The sequence below is a fragment of the Brachypodium distachyon genome, chromosome 3 (assembly GCF_000005505.3).
Source record: "Brachypodium distachyon strain Bd21 chromosome 3, Brachypodium_distachyon_v3.0, whole genome shotgun sequence".
NCBI lineage: Eukaryota > Viridiplantae > Streptophyta > Magnoliopsida > Poales > Poaceae > Brachypodium > Brachypodium distachyon.
The window spans coordinates 46367794-46389526 of record NC_016133.3 but is presented as its reverse complement, the minus strand read 5'-3'; the positions used below and the strand labels follow the sequence as shown (position 1 = coordinate 46389526).

General features: G+C 42.2%; 2 protein-coding genes and 1 long non-coding RNA gene across 3 annotated transcripts; 1 reads left to right on the top strand and 2 right to left on the bottom strand.

Moving 5' to 3' along the window:
- The first annotated feature begins 516 nt into the window (after positions 1 to 516).
- On the top strand, positions 517 to 13898 carry LOC100840142 (heparan-alpha-glucosaminide N-acetyltransferase). Its single transcript, XM_003575004.4, has 14 exons — positions 517 to 841; positions 996 to 1222; positions 11326 to 11463; positions 11578 to 11659; positions 11780 to 11856; positions 11980 to 12086; positions 12191 to 12302; positions 12385 to 12501; positions 12572 to 12663; positions 12771 to 12837; positions 12930 to 13008; positions 13109 to 13200; positions 13282 to 13425; positions 13546 to 13898. Exons 2-14 carry the CDS (start codon positions 1058 to 1060, stop codon positions 13570 to 13572), a joined length of 1299 nt encoding a protein of 432 aa, XP_003575052.1. The 5' UTR covers positions 517 to 841; positions 996 to 1057; the 3' UTR covers positions 13573 to 13898.
- On the bottom strand, positions 4197 to 6300 carry LOC112271576. The gene is made up of 2 exons (XR_002964744.1): positions 5791 to 6300; positions 4197 to 5623 (listed from the first exon to the last, which is right to left on the bottom strand). It is a non-coding gene; the product is annotated as an uncharacterized LOC112271576 (long non-coding RNA).
- Positions 13899 to 14164: 266 nt separating the features above from the next.
- Positions 14165 to 20233, bottom strand: LOC100839844 (acetyl-coenzyme A synthetase, chloroplastic/glyoxysomal). The gene is made up of 18 exons (XM_003575003.4): positions 19662 to 20233; positions 19162 to 19308; positions 18924 to 19079; positions 18683 to 18805; positions 18427 to 18595; positions 18116 to 18198; positions 17909 to 18010; positions 17748 to 17836; positions 17569 to 17659; positions 17171 to 17284; positions 16309 to 16385; positions 16141 to 16219; positions 15963 to 16031; positions 15707 to 15882; positions 15536 to 15592; positions 15343 to 15433; positions 15118 to 15216; positions 14165 to 14638 (listed from the first exon to the last, which is right to left on the bottom strand). Exons 1-18 carry the CDS (start codon positions 19869 to 19871, stop codon positions 14453 to 14455), a joined length of 2118 nt encoding a protein of 705 aa, XP_003575051.1. The 5' UTR covers positions 19872 to 20233; the 3' UTR covers positions 14165 to 14452.
- Between the last annotated feature and the right edge of the window lie 1500 nt (positions 20234 to 21733).

The window sequence follows — 21733 nt, the reverse complement described above, 5'->3', positions numbered from 1 at the left end:
GTAGGCTCGCAGCATGTTTCTTTTCCTTTCTGTGCGGGAGCCCGAGCTCCCAAGTGTCCGACTCCAAACAACACTACCGCCGCTGGCCGCTTGTGTTAGCTCCACGAATTCCACTTCACATAAAAGGCCAACCTAGACGAGCCAACGTAGAACTCCCAAGGAAATTTGTTTCAGAGAAAAGGCCGAATCGCAGCTTTTATATACACCTATGTTAAAAAGGAAAGTAGTACTAGTAGTTTGCAGGGGTAACAAGACCAAATGAATGCAGCTGAAGACCAAAAACAAAAGAGTGGATACTGCCAAACCCGATGACTGAACACCCGAGGCGAGGCATTACAAAGGCATGACGAAACCACGGAAATGCTGAGGTTCATACGCAACTTGGCAACCATTGGCAGTCGATATCAAACGACGACAGAGCAAGGACTAGCTGCCTCACGCCCTCACCCGTCTACCACTAATAACCGAATAAATAATAAGCAGGATAAAAGGAAAACGAAGGGGTCAGGAGAGCCGCGAGCAGGCCAGCAGTATATAATCATCAGCTCCGCGGACTGGCAAGTTAAAGGGAGGAGGAGAAAGGAAGGCGTTAGCAACGGCAGCAGATCCGTCTAACCGAAATCCCAATTAATCCCATCCCACAACAAACTTAGGTGTTCTACAAGCAGAGAAAACTGGAAAGATAAGATCACAAGTTTTATTTACAGACGGAGGCCGGAGGAGGAGACCAGGACAGAGAAGGGAGGAAGAAAGATCGGAAGTTTGTTAACCGAATCAGGGGTCCGAAACAAGAAAGACAAGGGAATCAAGGAAGGAAGGCCGGTGCCCAACTAGTGCCAAGGTAAGGGAAGCCAACGCTCTCTAGCCGAGCAAGGAAGAGTGTCTCTCCTCTCCTTCTTTCTCGCCACGCGCGCCTCTTGTCTGTTGCATCTCGTTAGCTGTTTGTTCGTTTTAACATACGCGATCGATGGTGGCGGATGGGAATAATAATGCAGGGGCATTGCCCGCCGGCGGCGCGTGGTCCTGCCGGCAGAGGAGGACGGCAGCGGCGGCGGCCATGGCCGGCTACGAGCTCGTCAGGAGCGACGACGGCGCAGCCGCCGCCACCACGCCCGATCTCGAGTCCGGCGCCTCCAAGGCCTCCCCCCTGCCGACGCCGGTGTCGCCCGCCGCCCGGCAGCGGCTGGTCTCCCTCGACGTCTTCCGCGGGATCACCGTGCTGGTACGTACTCCAATGAACTGCGCTGTCAATTTCCCCTGACGATTTTGCTTGATTTAATCTCCGTTGATTTTGTTCTGCTGCGATGCTACCCTTTGGTGTGTTTGCTTTGTGCTTTCCCTGTCCATTCATTCATCTCAATGATCCATCCAAACCAATTTATGGTTCCGCTGAAGTCTGTCCACTGTCGTTTTGCCCCCTGTGGTTGTACTGCACTGGCTGGCCAGGCCTGTTCTTGATTATCTTCCCTAAACTTGTTTGCTTCTGTCTTCCTGGTGGCTACGCTAGCACGTTCTTAGTGTTTGTGTGTGTCACCTTTAGTCCTTTACTCCAGAGTTAGTTCCACTTACCCATGATAACTTTGGCTCATCTCAAAAGAAAAAAGAAAGATAACTTTGGCTTGAAAAGAAGAGCAAGTCGTGGGTACTTTGATCGATCTAGCTAGTCATGTAGCTAGAGACGAGACGCCATAAAGAAAGAAACAGAGGGATCCGAGTCATGGCCAATTTGACCAAAGAGAGAAAACACAAGAGTTGCTTATACTAGTAAACTAATCAAACTATGTCACTTGCAAGTTTAGGGAAGTACGGACGGCTGTTTCTGGCTGACTGGCTGTCTTGGCCCAATGTCAAATACTGAAAAGTGCCCTGCGTCACCATTCAGGGTTTGGCTGTCTGAAGAACAAAAAACGGAGGGAGAAACACAGAAATCGCGAAAGGAATACGTCGGAATGCAATTGCATAACTCGGAAATACAGAACTTGGAGAAAAATGTATGAATGTTCTATTGTGAGTACTAATGGGAGCAATTGTAGGTAACGCAATGAACTCTGAAAGCTGCACATTTGTGTAAGAACCAGAAGAGAGAGGAATGGAAATTACAGAGGATTTTTCGAAGGAGAATTTATCAACGAGGTGTCCCTCATCCTTCCAAAGGCATAGGAATTTAGGGAGATGTTCCAAAAGTAATGAAACTGAAAAATCCTCCATAATCATTCGTTTGATTCATATATAGGCCCCTTGGAAGTTACAAGAGCTCACTGAAGTTGGAACGCCAATAGTTACGTAATTAGGATCTTGTTTCTCAATGTGTAACTTCAAATTTTTTAAAAATGTATGGGTACAAGTTCCAATGGTAAAAAAGATTAAGTAGCACATACTTAGAGAGTCCTTTTGTTTAGGAGGTTGTGCTTATTTAGTTTCTAGGCTTATAAGCCAACAAACTAAGACAAGCATCACATTTATAGCTAGCTGGAGAGAAGAACCTGTAGCCAAATTTGTACCAGAGAACAAAAGCATCAATTGGAGTGCTTCTCCTTCTGTCTAGAGATTGTACAAATTCTCACGCCCTTTACCCTTGCCAATTATTCAGTATTTACGTTGTGAGATTGAGATAGGCAATCAGAGGGGGATGAATTATTGCGCGGAAGCAAATTAAAACTTTTCCCGAAAGTTCAAACCCTAAATCACCTTTCTGTCCATGATAGTAAAATAACCGTAACTTTTGATTGGATGAACCAAAAAATACGTATGAGTATGCAAAAGAAAGGTATTGAAATTATCTAACCAACGCAACAAGAATCAGCTCAATAGGACATAGCAATCAAAAGATATGATCAAAACAATAACAGCTGATAGAAAGTTACGATAATTAATCTATAATCGATTTCGAAGAAACAAGAAAGATGATAAACCTGCAGCAAAATATTATGAACTCGTGATAAATCTGCAGCAAAGTGTTAGAAAGATCCAGCACGAATAATCCACGAAGATTCAAGAAGAACAGAGATGACACCGCCAACGAATCCCTTTATTGCAACGATGTCGATCGATTACAAAAGATGCAACCATGCATCCAAGAACTCTCCAAGAATTGATCTAAATCTAAAACTCAGAGTTCCCTCACGTCCTTGCTGAAACCCTAGCTAGGACGCCCTCTATTTATAAGGGAAAATTCGCGACCCTAAACCGAGTCCGAATCCAATACCAACTCCTCTGTCCCGGTCGGTATTCTGCCCGTGGGGCCTGCATACGACCTCGGATTGAGATGAGTCCAAAAGCAAAGTTGTTCGTCTCGACGACGCGCACAACTTTCATCTGGACCACTTTTCCATCGGATACCATCTTGATGCCACGGTTGGACTTACATGTCTTCACGTCGATGCCACTCCATGTCATCAACTCTTCTTGTGATGTCTTCAAAACTCGACCATCACGTGTCGAATATCTCCAATACAACAAATCGGTGCAGTCCCAGATCATCGTAGTCTTCACTTTCATTGTTACTTCGCACGAACGTCCCGCATGACATTGATACCTCGACCTCAGCTTCTCCCAAGCTTCGTCCCTCGATCTCGTCATCGACCACGTTCCTCTAGCTCCTGCAACACCTGAAAGCGAACACACAAATAACCAGTACGAGCACAAATCCACGACTTGACTCAGGGTAAGTTCCACACAATTCACCCCATGTTTTCACATAAGAAACTAATGGATCAACACACCACTAGCAAAGCACTAAGTCCAAACAAGATACAAGTCATCATATAAGTATCCATATTATCCAAAGTATCCACATCAATGTTTCACCTAAAACACTTGCCAATGTTACACATCACCAATGATTTCACTTACGTAAAACATGCCATTAGACAAAGCCGAACCGTTTTCTTCCACTCGTTCGTTCCCCCTTGGCAGAAGAGCTATGACCAGTCCCACCAGGCCCTCCCATCCTCTGCCTGGTCCGGACCCCACGCCGCTTGGGCGTGCCGCCTGACCTTCTCCGCTGATCTACTGGTTCCCGAAGAGATGAGGTGGCACAACCTTGACCGCGACGCTCCTCCTCTTCTCCATCACCATCCCCAGCCGCGACACCCCTCCTCTTCCCCAACAGCGGTCCATCCCTTCCAGTGCTCCCCTTTCTCCTCTCCATGGACGATGACTGCTTAATTGGATCATGGATAAATTTGTTTGATTTGAGAGCGGTTTTATTTATAAAAGGATGAACGGAAATTTGTTTGTTTGTGAGTTATTTTATTTCTGAAATGAGGAATGAATGTGTGATGGAATGAGGAATTAGTTTGTGCGTGAAATGAGAAATGAGGAAGTTACAGCATTGTATAGTTAACATTCCGAGTTCGGTTATTCTCTATTGTTGAAAGCTAAATGATATATGAAATGAAGCAATTCATGCAAATCTAGCGAAAATACATAAATTCAGTTAAGTCTTGTCAAAATTGGATATTTTACACTTAAAACAACTTTTAAACTTGTCATTTGTGCACTTACAGCAACAAACTTGTCACTTGATCAAAATTTGCAGCAAACATGGATATTTCAGACATTCCATCACATCCAGCTCTAGTTCCATCACATCCAGCTCTAGCCAGTAGCCACAGTACGTTTCATTGTTGCACTAAACGAACAGCAAGTCAGTCTCATCTCGAGCAAAAAATTAGTTTTTTTCAGCTCCAGCCTAAACAAAAGCAACCTTAATATATGAGTACTTTGCAACAAATAGATATTTTATCTGAGCTTGTATCAGGTGAAAACTTTGGTCCAGTAAAAAATTGAAACTCTCAAATCCTTACCATTAAATCTCAAATGAACGAGCCAGATGAAAGTAGAACATCTAATTTACTTAGATGTATTTTATGAAGACTCTCCTTGAACCACTAATCATGAGGGGGTTTGATAAAATGTGTTAGGTGACTAGAGGTTTCACTTTTAGTCTAATAATCCGTTTATTTAAGATTCAATGGTTAGGACCGAAACTTTTCACATTTTCACCGGCGGAGGTTTCATAAAATGCGTTAGGAGTATTTCTTTGTACAAGAGGTTTTTTTTATCGGATTGTACAAGAAGCTTGGTAAGTTTGACTTGTCAAAACGTTTTATAGAGAAAAAAAACCGTAGAGAATAGGTAAGAAAGAAAAAAAGTCTTGCTCCAGACAACTAGCACGTGGTCATGAGCAATACGGCACCGTACGAGTACGTGTTTGTCCATCAACGTTGATGCTTAAGGGAAAAATCAAACCCCAGAAGGCCAGCTTGCAAAACGTCGTTCGAAAAGTTTGGAATCTTAAATGAGGAGATAAAATCCTAGCCAGTACTGGGCAGGCCGGGGCACAAATTCCATTTCCATCCGCCCGGGCCAGGGCGACGCGTCTTCTTCTTCATCCAAGACCTGCAGCTGCAGGTGGGCCACTCTCCCGTCTCGACGCGACGACAAATCCACGCGACGACCCGGCCCTTTCTCCGCCGGTGCTTTCAATCTGTGTCCTTGTCGGTCGCCGGTGCACGCGCACGTAGTAGTAGCGGCTAGCGAATAGCCCAGTCCGCACTTCCGCAGGCAGGCAAGGGCCCCGGGGATACCGAATTGTTGCAGCACGGCTAGCTTAGCCAACCTGCATCAGTTTACCACCAGTTCAGTTGGGGATGAGAAGTTGCCGATTTCGCTTCTTAAAAGTATGGGGAAAGGGAATTTCGCAAGAAAAGGAAAGACGATCTCCTTCTATTCTATCCCCTAACTTGTGCTGTGCTGTGTGTGTAACTGGAGGTAGCATGTACGTACTTCGCCCCACGTGTGGCAGCGCCCTGCACTGTCCCGTGTGGTTGCTGCATCGTCACCGCATCAGCTAGCTCTCGTTGCTTTGTTTGCCCATCGTTTTCGCTGCTTTTGTTTGCTTTGCTTAGCCTGCAAGAGCGGCAAGCCGACGCGGCCTCCACCGGCCAAAAGCTAGCAGCCAAGCCTCTGGCACAGTTGCGCTGGTTTGATTGTGTATATATAGGCCATATGTCTTTCTTAAACATGGCATCTTGTTTAGCAGATTCCCGTATCACCTACAAATGTGGCAATTAATCTTGTCACGCCTTTTTTGACAAGATAGACTTGAAGATTGACTAATGGGGAAGCATACATATAGAGTATTGCTTGTCTGAATTTTCAGGGCCACTTTAGTTATCCAAAGTAACATGTGCATGCATAAGTTCAGAACAAAAGAAACCCGATTCAAAGGGGTTAGCCGCTCATGGTTAAGAATATTATTGTTGGCGGATCTACTTTTCTTGGTTCGGTATTACGTATCGATCGAGTATATACCATCCTTGCTGATATATATGCCGCTAGGTATGTGACGACGACCGTACCCCACCCAGAATCCAACGCTGGCCGTGACATTTTGACGTGTACGTCCGTATCCGTAGTTAAACACGGCTTTATTCCTGCGAGAAAAGGTCTTGCTTAATTATTTCAGACATGACCACTGCCGGGAGGCCAATGCGACGTACAGTACGTACACAACCTTTCACCTTTGCCTGTGCTAGCTGTATTGATTTGGCTCTTTATTTCTTTTAAGATTACTGCCGTGTCAAGCACCCAGGCACAAAACATGAGGGCCACGTCCGTTACTGTCTGATCTTTTCAGCGAAGGATGACATTGGCATTTGAGCGCATGGCTAGCTAAACTGACCAATCGGCAATCGCACAGTCAAGACCAATCAACCTCCGCAATTTTAGTTTACTGTAGGGGCACAACGCAATTGATAACCTTATCTCGTTACATCTATCTGGAATAATCACACTCTTATCAAGATCCAAGGATCAAAAGAAAAAAATAGGATCAAAAGAAAGAACCGCACCTCTCTCAAAAAAAAGAAAAAAGAAAAAAAGAACCGCGTTTCAAAAAAGAAACATCAAAGGAAGTGGAATAGTAGATCGTACAAGAGAGGAATTTTTGTATTGGATGAAGTATGTCCTTTTATTAGGGTGGATGATTCATAGTATGACTGAATCCTATGCATTTTAGAGGAAACGTCCTGTCCAGTTCAACCTTTTGGAAAATATATATTTTCGTGCAGATAAACTCTCGTATATAAATCAACTAGACATAATATTAAATCATGGGTTTTTTCAATCCATACGGATCAAAGAAGCCCTGTATCGTCCACCCGAATGCATCTTGAGATGCTCTTGATGGCTGTTTTGGCGACCAATTCTAAGTTAACCATGTTCACACGTCCATGCATGTACGTGGCCGGAGTTATACCAGTTCTAGCTTGCTCGTGTCGATAAGTACATGAGCCTGTTTTTGCGTCGAGGTCAAACGCACGCGCTAACTTAACTGGCAAGTAGTGATGTTTCAAAACAGGGGTGGAATAAAAAAAGCGATATTACTACTATCAGTAGAACTAGTCAAGAAAGATGGTACTTCCTCCGTTCAATAGTTCTTGTCTCAAATTTGTCAAAAAATAAATTTATCTATTTTTAAAAAGCAAAAAATGAATGCATCTATTTCTAAAAAGCGTCTAGATACATATAATATTTTGACAAGAATTATGGAACGGAGGGAGTATTGGGTATTGTGAATTTGTTGGCGGCTTAGTCTTGGCGCGAATGGTTCCTGAAAATAACGGGCCGTGCAGGCTCCCCCGTCCCGTCCCGGTTCTTTTCACCGGCCGACGCGTACTTCAGCTCTGGCATCACTTTCCATGGCTGTTATCTCTTGCTTTCTTTGAAGGAGTCAGTGACAGCTAGACAGTTGGTCAGAGATTACTTGAAAGAAATGTCACCGAAACAGGAATTGCATCCCCGTTTGCTAAAACTACACGTACTCCATAAAACGAAAATGTTTTTATATTTACACTTCTAGAGATTCGAGTTGGTGGTCATTCGTTCACTCTATGCAAACTTGTTAGACTATCACTTGATTGCCACTCATCCAATATGGTATTCTGATTACAGTTGATTGGTTTGAATATACTTTAGAGATAATTGTTTCTCTGTAGCAAAACACGTGTATTTAGCTGTTATATATAAATATAAAGACTCAGCTGTACTAGTACACCTGCAACTATTCTGGTTCTGACCATTCCCTATGCCTGTGTTTAGATTTGATTTGTAAGCTATAAAATAACACAGATCATTAAAATCATACATATTTCATCCTTTACAAACACGATTACAAAACAATAATGGCTGATGGCGGCGGATGTTTGCCCACGTACGGTGCAACACAAAAACGAGAAAAGAAAACACATATTTAGAGAACCCACAAAAAATATAGGGAAAAATGCCAAAGGGTTAAGGAAATCATAATTATTGTTTTCAGCCAAAAAAGATAACTTTTCTAAATTAAATATTCCATAAAGAATGAGTTTTAAAGAATCAATTCAAAACTCTGCTATTTATTCATTTTACTTTTGGTTTTTCCTATTTTCGTCACATGTTTAGAGAATTATGTCAATTTGGGAACAATCTTGACGAATTTAGCATCTCAATTCCTATGAAACAAAAGCTACATATGAAAAAAAAATCATAAGGTTTGAAATCCTATAAAATCCTCAAGAATTCCTGCAAACCAAAAGAGTCCTAGATATTTTGTTTAATTCTTGCTAACTGGATAATCATGCATATGAAAGTACCATGTCATGTCATCTAAAACTGCCTTGCATTGGTCGAAGGAACTAAATCTATATAATTTGAACAGTCAGATGTAGATTCAGCGTTGTTTCGCTTTGAAGTTTAGGGCCAATATATTATACAATATTTAAGGTGCAAAAAAGTGGAGTACATCTTTTCCGCTCATTCCTAAGCATAAATTAGCCACACTCTGTTTTGTGTAATTTTAATGGTTGATTATGGAGTATGTAATGATTGAGTGAACGAGGTTTGTAGAAAGAACGGAGAAAGGAGGCAAGTGTACGATGTACTTTTGAGTTTTCACAGAATCTCAGAAACATTATATCCATGTTTTTTTTACATCGAACATTGTATCCATGTTTGTAGCAAACGGCGATATATGCTTTGCTAGCTGGCTCCCTAGCCACCAAAACCCCTCGTCCTCCACCGCGTGAAAAGGTTTCTGGTGTTACAATCTTGATCGCGCGAATTGTCTCGCGCACAGGGGAGAATCGGGTGCTGCTGGTCTATCCCTTGCCGCAAGATTTGGTTCGAATTTTAATGGTGTACTATGGTGCTCATGCGTCCTTCTCGCTTAGTCCATGCTGGCTAGGAGGGGAAAAAAGAAGCCAAAAACCCGTCTCCAAGCCAGGACCAGGGAATCCAACAGCATCTCTGCTATGTGCCGCTTGTGGAGGTAAGACCATAAGAGCAGCAGCAAAACCGGGGCCTACCGTTTATCGAATCCGATGCCTCCTTAATCCTTAACAACGTGACAACTGTGGCATGCATGTTATGATGCATGCTCAGTACGTTGTATATACATTTGCCACAAGTTACAGGAAAACTAGAATAGTGTAACCGTAGGCCAAATTAAAGCATGTGGCATATGCTCACATAGATTTGCAGCTTAGCCTTGGCTAGGGACAGAAGTTGGGAATTGTGCCTTCTCAAAATGCTTCATTTCTATTTAGGGAGTCTTTTGAGCACCGGGAGTCATTACCATTTAGAGTATTGGTTGTTATTGTAGGATATGATTTGTTAGGATTTACTATTATCTCTCTAATATGATTCGGTCTTTTTTTCTAGTATATGATATGATTTTGTATTTTGAACCATGTACTTTATATAAATCGCCCGAACACACGCCATGTTATGCGCCCTTGAGTCTCAATACAATGGCATTACACAAATTCTCATCCTTTGACTTATCGGTCGCAAGATCCTAGACCTATCTCCACCAAGCTTCCGCACCACGCCAGCCCGAGGGATATATTTGATCCGCTATCCTCAAGAGTCCTTTTTTTTTTCAATCTCTTGATCGGGATTTTGCTTGACCAGCGATCTATTTTTTGGTTCCCGATCATTAATAGATTTTCATCACCTACTCCTATCATCCTCATGCGTCTTTACTCCCACATCGGCATCGAGTCTAAACTGGCTGGCTCCTTTTCACGACCATGGGTACACGACATACATGTCGCCCAAGAGACATCTTCACATGTCGCCGCCATCTCGGCAGCACATTGCCCCCACCGGTGTGTCTATGCCATCACTTTGAGTATATGAGATCTCTACTTTTTTTTCTTTCGAAAAGTAGAGAATCTCCGGCCCCTGCATCAATCGATATATGAGATCTCTACTGATCGAGCAATGGACTGCCATCCCGCCCATTGTCTACATACATTGCACTACCGTGCACCGCCATTCTGCCGTTGCGCCACTGCTCTTGGTGCAGAGTCACAACCTATCGTCTTGTGCTTGTCTTCGTCACATCATTGGGTTCTTCTTTGCCTCCCACCGAGTACTGCCCACGTTTCTACAGGCCGCCGGTAGTTCCATCGGCCACACCTTAGTCGTTGCTACAATTTCGTTGCTAGCAATATCATCGCGCAGTCCCTGACTACATCTCCTCTTCCCTGGCAATTGTGGCCTGCACTACACTACACCACCGGCCACTCCCCTTTGCCGCTCTGTGCACCGCAACTCTCTTGGAGACTACTTTGCTAATCCGTATCACACGGTTCATGATGTTCCATGACTATGCATACTTGGCAAACCTGATGCAACACCTCAGCTAGACTGCTTCGACAACATCGTCTTCGGCACCGGCACTCTCCTCGACAACTGCCCCGTACGTTTCGGCTACCTAGAACTGGCATAAAGGAATATCACCCACTTGAGCAACTCGTTGGTTTCCACTCCAGTCACAATTAATGCCTAAAGTACAACACCGTCCACAACACTCCTGTTATGACCGGCGGGGATGTTAGACTGTCGGCTTCCTCTCCAGTATGACAATCTAGGACTCTCCCGCTATGAGCGTGGGGGGTACGTGTTAGAGGATTGGTTGTTATGGTATGACAAGATTTGTTAAGATTGATTGCTATCTCTCTGATAAAACGCTTTGGTCTTACCTAAGAGACCATCTTGTATTCCAAGAATGCATTCTATATAAATCATTTTGAAGGCTCAATACAACACGTACCGCGTTACGCAAATCCTCGTCCTCTATCAATCTACACACTAAACACTCTTTAAAATAAATAACCAAAATTTCTTTTGCAGGCAAAGAACAATAATTAACTTGTGTGCTTTGCTGAAGCGAACTATGAATTTCTTGTGCAAGAAAAGGAACACAAGCATCCATGGAATTCCTTTTTATAGCTGGCTAACTGAAACATGCCATGGCTATTTTCCTTGTTGCAGCTTATGATCATTGTTGATGATGCTGGAGGATTTCTCCCAGCGCTGAATCACTCTCCTTGGGATGGTGTTACTATTGGCGATTTCGTCATGCCATTCTTCCTTTTCATAGTCGGAGTCTCTCTAACATTAGCATACAAGGTATATTGGTATAATACACTACCTGATCATGGTGTTTATCTTCTTTTGAATAAAACTAGAAACTCGTAGAACATACTGGATGTTAACTCTACATATGCAACTTTGTGTCTGCAGAGGGTGCCAGAGAGATTAGAAGCGACTAAGAAGGCTGTTCTCCGTGCGCTCAAATTGTTCTGCCTTGGTCTTGTACTCCAAGGTATTTAAACTAAGATGGTGCTTGTTTTTCTTAAAGTTCTCTCTGAGAAATCAACCATACTACATTGCCAATTTGCCATGAGGGGTCCAATTTCAGCTTATGTGCTTCTTCTTTATGCAGGTGGGTTTTTTCATGGTGTCCGCAGTCTCACTTTTGGTGTCGACATAACCGAAATAAGGTTGATGGGTATACTGCAGGTATGTACCATTCAAATATATGTTGTTATGAAAAAGTTTCTCGTACCATTTAGGATTTGTTTAATGTCTTTTGGTCATTAGTAAGTCATTTTTATTATCATGTGATGTTCTCTTTATTTGCAGAGAATTGCGATAGCTTATCTTATAGCAGCTATCTGTGAAATTTGGCTCAAGGGAAATGATGAGGTTGATCGTGGGCTCGATTTGCTACGGAGATACCGCTACCAGTTGTGAGTTCATATCAAAGTTATCCCCATTCCTCATGGTCACTAGTTAGACTGAGTTCTGAGTACTCACCTCATCATTCCTGACAATGTTATTCGTTCTCTTCTAGATTTGTAGGATTGCTCCTCTCAGTCATGTATACCGTTCTCTTATACGGTATCTACGTTCCAGACTGGGAGTACCAGATAACAGGTCCTGGTTCTACAGAGAAATCACTTTTGGTAAGTGTGACTTCAATCTCTTCCTTCTGCTAAAAGTTTTCAGTGCACAGCATAAAACTCATTGTTTTGCTGAATTTGTTAGGTGAAATGTGGAGTAAGAGGAGATACCGGACCAGGTTGCAATGCAGTTGGCATGGTTGACCGCACAATGTTGGGGATCGATCATCTCTATAGACGACCGGTTTATGCAAGGACCAAGGCATGATCTCTCACAAGCATTTCTTGCTCTCCTCTAAGTTTTCAATCATTATTTTGCTTTATTGCTGCAGGAATGCAGTATAGATTATCCGGAAAATGGACCGCTTCCACCTGATGCTCCATCGTGGTGCCAGGCTCCATTTGATCCTGAAGGCCTCCTCAGGTCAGCAACTCCCTACCACTTCATCATTGCTTCTAAGTTTGTCTTACAATGCATGTTTTCCCTATTGGCTGTCATCTTCCACAACCTTACGTTCTTTGGCTTGTCAGCTCCGTTATGGCCATTGTCACGTGCTTGATGGGGCTGCAATTTGGACATGTCATTATACATTTTGAGGTATAACACTGTTATCTGTTTCTACACCCGAACATTTCTTTTGCTAAAAAGCCCAAACGTATTTGTTTTTTTTACCTTTCTTGTTCCTGCAGAAACACAAGGAAAGGATTATCAATTGGCTAATCCCTTCCTTCAGCATGTTAGCACTGGCCTTCTTAATGGACTTCATTGGTAAGATTCCACTAGTCACTGGCCTGAATCATGTCATCTTTCTCACCAATCCAAATGCGCATGGGATATAGATCAAAACATGTCCCCGGTTCTTTTGCAGGAATGCGCATGAACAAGCCGCTATACACAATAAGCTACACCTTTGCTACTGCCGGTGCTGCCGGGTTCTTTTTCGCTGGAATTTACACTCTGGTTAGTTCCTCTGAATTACTCTGTCTGTCACCTTCTCTGAACTTAGGGAGCAAGTGAATAACTCGTAAGGATACGCTTCAGGTAGACATGTATGGGTTCAGGAAACCAACCATCCCCATGGAGTGGCTGGGAAAGCACGCCCTGATGATATATGTGCTGGTGGCGTGCAACATCCTTCCCATGTTCATCCATGGCTTCTACTGGAAAGAGCCCAAGAACAACCTTGTAAGTTGGAGACCATGCCATATGCTTCTCTTGGCTGCTGATTTCAGTGGGCACTACTGCAAGTAGATTCGTTCAAATTCACATAATGATGCACCTTTGCCTCCATCTTCTTATAAACAGCTTAAGTTCATCGGAATCAGAGCATGAAACAACGCAGCTCATCGGCGGCTAGGGATGGATACGTCGGTGTATATAATTTTAGGCCGATTTTTTTTTCTCTGTTCGGTCAGAGCATGACGATGTTCAGCGAATGGGCTGCCTATTCTATCAGCAGAGCTGAACAATAGAGGCTGTTGCGACTTGCCAGAGGAATGCAATCTCTTAGCTCCTGTACATGTTAAAGATGCTTTATGTAGATGATAACACTGGTTCAGACAAAATGCATACAGGTACTCGAGGAAGGCTCACACATAATGTGTATATATAGTTCCCATTTTTTATATGGTTTTGTTCAGCTGAGAAGCATGTGTTTACTCTTGCTCAAGCAAATTCGTGCAAGAGTATCTGCTCTTTCAATAAGCTTGTAACTTGTAAGGAATACTAAGAAAGCTTGTATCAGGAATCAAGATATATAACATGAACCACATAAAATGTAAGATCCCACAACAAATTCAACTGAATTGTTTTGGTTAAATGGCGTAAGGCCCACCGCATACCAAAACAATGCCAAGAAGTCAGGTCTTGAGTGTTTACTCCTCTTTGACCAGTCTTGAGAAAGAATATCTGTTCTATGACAAAATAAAGGTAAAATAATTGACATTTTCTTTATTTGCATATTGTTATGTAGTAATCAATACATTCATGGAGCTCTGTCGATATGTGATATAGAAGTTTGCAAATGTGGAGCACCAAACTACAGATCATTACACCTCACTTCAGTTCACTAGCCTCAGGAGAATTTGCACTGAATTAAAGGAGACTAATGGACACTATGATCAACATTCTACCCATCATATACCACGTACGAGAAAAACTGGAACATGCAAGCAACCACGAAAGTGCATCCGCCATCTAGCTTCTTTACAGCCTAGCAATCTTTGAGCGCAATTAACTGGTCAACGACGCTAGGATCAGCAAGAGTGCTGATGTCACCGAGTTCATCCAGCTGCTTTGAGGCAATTTTGCGCAAGATTCTGCGCATGATCTTGCCACTACGGGTTTTAGGAAGTCCTGGCGCCCAGTGGATTCTGTCAGGAGCTGCAAATGCCCCAATCTAACACACAGGAAACGATAAATCATGTCAACACGAAAGCTTTCTGGTTATTTTTGTTCACATTAAAGAAAAGACATATGGATACCAGGCAACAGTTGGCAGTGAAAGAGCTCAGTCGGGAAGGATATTTTTTACTCTACTTTTGCCTACATGTTTTGGAGGCACATCTTCTATTTGCTATGTCCTTCTAGCCACCATTAGATTAATACTAGCCTGAAGCGTGTTCATCTAACTAATTAAGAGTGTGAACTACTTTGCATGAACTACAGGCCACGTGATAATAACTGGTGAAGTGTCAGAATTTCTGTTAGGATTGGACAAAACTCACCTTTTTCTAACAATGTTAGCGCTGAATAGATAAACTTTAAGCATCAATTCAATGTAAAGGAAATCTTGATAGTGTAACTAGCTTTAAAATGGAAGGTAGTAATGTAAAATCCAATAGCATTATCACATCTGAAACATCCAAAAGGAAATACCTGATTGCGGACTTTTGCTATGAGGCTTTTTCGTAGTTCTTCACTATAAGGAACACCATCCACCAAAGTTACAAAAGCATATATACCCTGACCTTTGACCTGAAGCATTTTATTATGTTAAATTTGAAGCAGAAAATATATCACTCAAAAGTCAATAATTGTTATGACGAGATATAGAAGACAATGAAGGACAGGGAAAAATAGAAAAATATCAGTGGACCATACCTCATGCTCAACACCAACAACAGCAGCCTCTGCACACTGTGGATGTGAAACCAAAGCAGACTCAACCTCTGCTGTGCCAATTCTATGCCCACTACACATTCAAATTGGCAGGATAATTCAGTTGTAGCTTGAAATTTGCAACTGCCACATACTGGACTAAAACTCTAGCAAATGGACCAAATAAGCAGCTTACCTAACGTTGATAACATCATCTACTCTTCCAGTAAGCCAGTGGTAACCATCTTTGTCCCTAACATAAAAGAATAATTTGCTAAACTGTTTAGAAAAACAAACCGCAGGTGGCAAACTGAAAATACACCTGGATCCCATATCATGTTGTTGGAAATACTTCAATATAAGTTACCTGCTGCAACCATCACCAGTAAAATAGTAGCCAGCAAATGGCTTAAAGTACGTGGTCTCATATCTGTCATGATCTCCATAGAGGGTCCGGAAAGCCCCAGGCCATGATTTCTTAATGCAAAGATATCCGCTGCATTCCCCTTCAATCTCCTGTCCTTTCTCATCAACAATGACTGGCTGTAAACCATACAAATATCAACAACTATTAGAGAAATGTGAGGTCAAAAATCTTTAATTCACAGATAAATTGTGTATACCTGAACACCAAAGAAAGGAAAGGTTGCAGAACCCGGTTTCTGAGGCCAGGCACCAGGTAAAGGAGTCATCTGCAGCAAACATCACAGCAGTTTAAAAATTAGGTATCGAGATCAGTCACTATATCGTCTCGTGAAAAAGAAATTTAACAAGAAGCGGCAACTACAAAGAGGCACTTACCATGAAGCCACCAGTTTCAGTCTGCCACCAAGTGTCTGATATGGGGCATTTTGAATCCCCAACAACATTGTAGAACCATCTAAAATGAAGTAAAGCATGCATGAGAACAACCTCTTATTACACGTACATGTATAGTACTGTTTAACACTCGCTAAATTGTGCGTGTACCTCCATGCACTAGGATTAATTGGCTCACCAACGCTTCCCAGGACTCGGAGAGATTTTCGAGAGTAGCGTGTAACATACTGCAAAAGCATATCAGAAAATAAGTGACAAATGCAATATCCACAAATATACATATATAAAATGTTAGGTAGTACAATTTTTTAAGTTATCCAAGGAAAAAGAAGAAGAAGAGAATTCAATAGTTAAGAGCTCAATCCTGGAGAAAGAAGTGTTTATCGATTGTCACTTAATCTAATAGTTTTCCTTTTTAGCAACAGCTCGAGAATCTTCTGGTTGACAAGTCATAAAGCTTCTTAGATGTCAAGTAATTACATACTCCCTCTGATCCTAAATTCTTGACTCAAATTTTCCCAAATATGGATGTATCTATTCTTAAAAAGCGTCTAGATACATGTAATATTTCGACAACAATTTAGGATCGGAGGGAGTATTCAATAAGCAGTGCAAGAATTGTTTGTGAGTTATATTACATCGACTGGGTTCTCAAATGCATTATATCAAGATGCATACAAGCTACAAAGCACACTTCTAAAAGCCAGCAAGCAGTTTAATACATGTTCAGTAGAACTAGCTGTTTGGCAAAGACAGCAAATATCGAGAGAATAGCCTTCTATGGTTGATTAACAGTCCATTAAGATCTCAGCTAGATGAGTCAGAATAGTGAAGAGTTCTTCTCTCGTCTAAACACAACCAGATTGATACAGAACTGAGCATAGCAGAGGGGTTAAAATAATACCACCCAGCATCACCTAATGGCTCGTTCACATTATGGGGTAACATCGTAAAACTACAATCTTGCATGGGAAAAGGAAGTACGAGTGGCATAAAGAACCATCATGCATACCTCAGTACCATCACGCATGAGTGATCGGACGAGTGTTGGTGCTGTATAAAATATCGTCACATTGTACTTGTCCACAATGTCCCAGCACCGGCCAGAATCAGGGTAATTCGGAGTCTACATACATATTCAAACGCATATTTAGGCATAGTGCAATCGGGAACAATCCAACAGACAAATATCGAAGCAAGCAAATGGTGTTTAAAAAAAATACATACAACAACTTCAAGCTGTCAGTAAAGCATTTTTAAACATAAGAGTAGACAGAGTCTAGTGAACTGCTATGAGTTGTCAGAAAGAATGACAGAGTCAAACATAATGAAAAACCCAAAACTATAAAACCACCAAATTTTCTTTTGTTCATCAAAATCAGATTGACATGTCATAATTTCCCTGCATACCCCTTCAAAAACGAGAACTGCAGCTCCATTCAAGAGTGGGCCATATGTCACATAGCTATGCCCCGTAATCCAGCCACAGTCTGCAGTGCACCTAATGTCAACAAACAATGGAGTGAAAACATCAGCTTCTATGACTTTATACTTTTCAGAAATAAAAAACAATAAAATCTTGTTTTTACCAGTATATATCCGTTGGCTTGTAATCAAATGCATACTTAAATGTTGTTGCAGTATACACCATATAGCCCCCAGAGGTATGCATCACACCCTAAACATATATTACGAGGGGTTAATATTCGGGTAATGTGACAAAGGGATAACCCAGTGTAACTAAAAGTACCTTTGGCTTCCCAGTGCTGCCACTTGTGTACAAAAGAAACAATGGATCCTCCGCATCCATCCATTCCACATCACACTTGGTAGGAAAATCAGTCACAACATCCTGAAAGATATGTCTGCTGTTATCTGAGGATACATGCCTGTCCTAAAAATACAGGATGCATATTGGAAATGTTGACAAGTTGCTATTAAAGGGGGAAAGACGCACCTGCCACCAAACATCCCTTCCCGCTTGCCATTTTGTGTCTTCTCTCTTCATTGCTGACTGGTTCTCATATGTCAGGCATAGACCTACTCAGCACAACAGTAGTCAGCCTCAGCAAACTAGATACCAATGATCTAACAAGTCATAACCATTGATCCTGTTGGCCACCATTGACCACGTATGGATCTGACCCTAATTTTCACAACTAAACAAAATTAAGCCCCTTGACAGCAATTGCAAGAGAGTTGTCAACGAAGACCCGACAACAGCCCACAATTGTGTATGCTGTACAGAACATGGATTCTAGAACATACCTACAGAGAATCCATTCTTCTCGCTTTCCACCAGAGCAGCATCCACTATATCTTTAAGAAGAATGGGCTTGGCCCCCCTTTTCACTGAATTGCAAGTGAGCACAACCTTAGGCTTGCAATCAACGATCCTTTGGGCTAGTGAATCCGCAGAGAAGCCAGCAAACACGACCTGAAGGAATTTTGGGATGCATCACATCATAAAACACAAGCATGGCATACGAGGATCAGAAACAGAAGTTGCAATTGTAGTCATTACCGAATGGACAGCACCAATACGGGCACAAGCAAGCATAGCAATGGGAAGCTCCAGCAACATTGGTAAGTAGATCACCACAGCATCCCCCTTGCCGACACCAACACTTTTCAAGTAATTGGCAAGCTACCAGAAAGCATAAACAACACATCAGATTCAGCAACTTCACCAAACCTCTAAGAGCATCCACATCCCTTAGCACATTTATTATGCACAAAGCTATGAGACATGAGCATGCATTTACCTGGCAAACCTTGTCCAGGAGCTCAGAATAGGTGAGCTTCCCATCCTGACCGGGCTCATTGCCCTCCCAGTACATTGCAATCTTGTCTCCATTCCCAGCCTCAATGTTGCGGTCAACAGCATTGTAGCATATGTTGGTTTTGCCTCCTTTGAACCACTGCCCAACACCAAGAACCACCAGATGATTGACTATCGCTAGAAATGCTAAATTCAATCAACAACCATCAGAGAAGACTTACGGTGATCTGGACGGGACCCTTAGTGACATCGAGGTTCTCAGAGCAGACCTCACTGGGGTTCCACTTCTCCTTCCAGTAGAAGCTCTCGGCGATCTCAGACCAAAACCCAGAGGGGTCCTTGATTGACCTCTCGTACATCTCCCGGTACTAAGACAAATTATGAAAACACAAAGCAAGATCACAACTTTGTCACATCACAATCATCAAACGCAGCAAGAAAGGAAACTAAGATGGGGGTGCATCTGAGCTCCCAATACCCCCACCATGTTGCTATCTCTGTCTATGTCTGTCAGTAGAACACAAATCAGCAATGTCCCTGTCTGACTTTTACCCACAAGTCATGATCAGGACGAGAACATTTTTGTGCACGGCTGCATGGCCTCCAAAATGCAAAGCTCTCAAGCAAAGCCGTTCAGTTCACAGCAAGCCATATGCCCATATCAACCTGTTCAAGTAGTCGAAGTGGCTTAAATGATCAAGCACCCCCAACAGCTCCATACCTGTTTCGGGGAGGAGACGAGCGCGTTGGCCGAGAACTCGGGGCTGGGGAAGACGAGGTCGTGCTCCTCGTCGGCGAGCGACTCGCCGAGGACGACGCCGTTGATCCCGGAGATCTTGCCGGCGCCGGAGGGAAGCTCGGACATGGACTCCACGTGCCGGAGCTTGTCAGGGGAGGCGCCCGCCGGCTGGTCGGCGCTGGCGGTGCCCATGACTGGCCCGCGCGAGGGGTTGGCGACGGCGGCGGAGGAGATGGGAGGCGAGGCGTGGGAGATGCAGTGAGATCCAACTCCAGGCGGGGGCAGCAGAGGCAGCGGCGATGGCTACCGGTAGCGCTATAAATAAATGGCGAGCAAGAGCGATCGATCGATGCAAGGATCTCCGAGCGACTACCCGCCCACCACCCTCTTCGCCTCCGCCTCTGCTAGACTGCTACCGGCCAAGTCCTATGCTCTGTTTGACTTCCTCCTCTTTCCTTTTACTTGCTGATTTTTCCACTGTGGGACAAGGGGAAGAAGGGAAGGGACGAAATCAAAACGAGCAATGCAACTCCATTTGGCTGGAAATAAAATGGTCAGAGCAAATTTCTTTCTTGCGAAGGGTATTGAGGGAGGAGAACCTGCAAAACTCATCTGACTTTCGATGTACGATTCATATCAACCCCTGTGACATATTTTTATCTTTTTTTTATGGTATATTTTACATCTTGGTATGGTGCGTTGGTTCTTTCTTCCCACCTTCCGTTGGAAAAGGATGGCAATACCTGGTTGGATCCAACCATAAAATTTCACTACTTCCTCCCGTCGGAATTACTTGTCGAAATATTACATGTATGTAAACGATTTTTACACATAGATAAATCCGTATTTGGACAAATTTGAGACAAGTAATACCGGTCGGAGGGAGTAGTAGTTCAGAATTCGCTCCATTTGGATATACAGTACCAATATAAATTTTTGTGTATGTTTTGTCCAACTATTAGAGTAGTAGTTTATTGTGGCACAAAAATAACATAACTGAATCTGTATTGAAAAGTATTTTCTAATGACAATAACTTTTACACATATACACCAAATATTATTTGTCTAGTAGTAGTTACTCAAAGTTTATGTATTGGTCAGGTATATCCGGATGGAGAAAGTCACATAGAAGATCTTCGGTATTTATTCCATATTGCCTTTGCAATGTTGTTTCTTATGTAGTGCAAGGTTATAAATCACAATTCGGCGGCCTCATAGGCTAGGTCCTAGCTAAGCTACCACGAATGCTATTGCTTACTTATTGTAACTAAAATAGAGAATAATAATTGATATAAATAAGTCAGGTAAGGCAAGTGTTGATAAACATTGCGCATCATAGCAAGTTCTTAATCGCTAAGATTTGATATATTTAGCCATTTAAATAAAGTTAAATTTAAATTAGTTATTTTTTTTGGCAAAAGCTATCTCTAGCTATAAGTTAAGACAAATATCAACGGTATCTGAATCTCTATATAGCGGTCGGTCACTAGTACAATGTAAAGAGTGCCCGGTTCAAAAAACTATAACGCAACTATCCTTAGCTATTTATAATCTTCATCAAACTTCGCTTTTTCTATGGCTCATTTCCCCAAAATTTTAGAAATTCTTGATAACCTAAGATTGTGCATTACTAAACATAAAACCGCATTGTCTATAATTGTGCAAACTAATAAATGCCATATTAGCATGATTTTTTGTGTGTATATAGTTTCTATATATAGTCAGTTGGGTGATGGTTGGTTGGATATTGCTATAAAAACTTATAATTTTGTTTTAAGTAAATTTTAAAAAATTATTCAAAATTATAAAAAATGTATTAATATATGTAATATCAAATAAGTGTACTATGAAGATACATATCGTGGCAGGTATGATAAAACTAATTCAGAGTTGTAGACATTGGCATATTTTTTATAAACTTGATCAAATTTTAGCAAGGTCGACTTAATATAAAGTACAACATCTTATATTTAGAAACGGAGAGATGTTAAAACTAGGAAGGAGGCTTAAATTCGATCATATACATTCGTTATTTTTTTGACATGTTAGTTATA

Coding starts and splice junctions, on each gene's coding strand:
- LOC100840142 (XM_003575004.4), top strand. CDS start 1,058: ATGGCCGGCTACGAGCTCGTCAGGAGCGACGACGGCGCAGCCGCCGCC. Junction 11,857..11,979: donor GGTTGATGGGTATACTGCAG/GTATGTACCATT, acceptor CTTTATTTGCAG/AGAATTGCGATAGCTTATCT. Junction 13,201..13,281: donor TCGCTGGAATTTACACTCTG/GTTAGTTCCTCT, acceptor GATACGCTTCAG/GTAGACATGTATGGGTTCAG.
- LOC100839844 (XM_003575003.4), bottom strand. CDS start 19,871: ATGGGCACCGCCAGCGCCGACCAGCCGGCGGGCGCCTCCCCTGACAAG. Junction 17,660..17,747: donor AAGCCAACGGATATATACTG/GTAAAAACAAGA, acceptor TGTTGACATTAG/GTGCACTGCAGACTGTGGCT. Junction 15,217..15,342: donor TTGTTGGTGTTGAGCATGAG/GTATGGTCCACT, acceptor AAAATGCTTCAG/GTCAAAGGTCAGGGTATATA.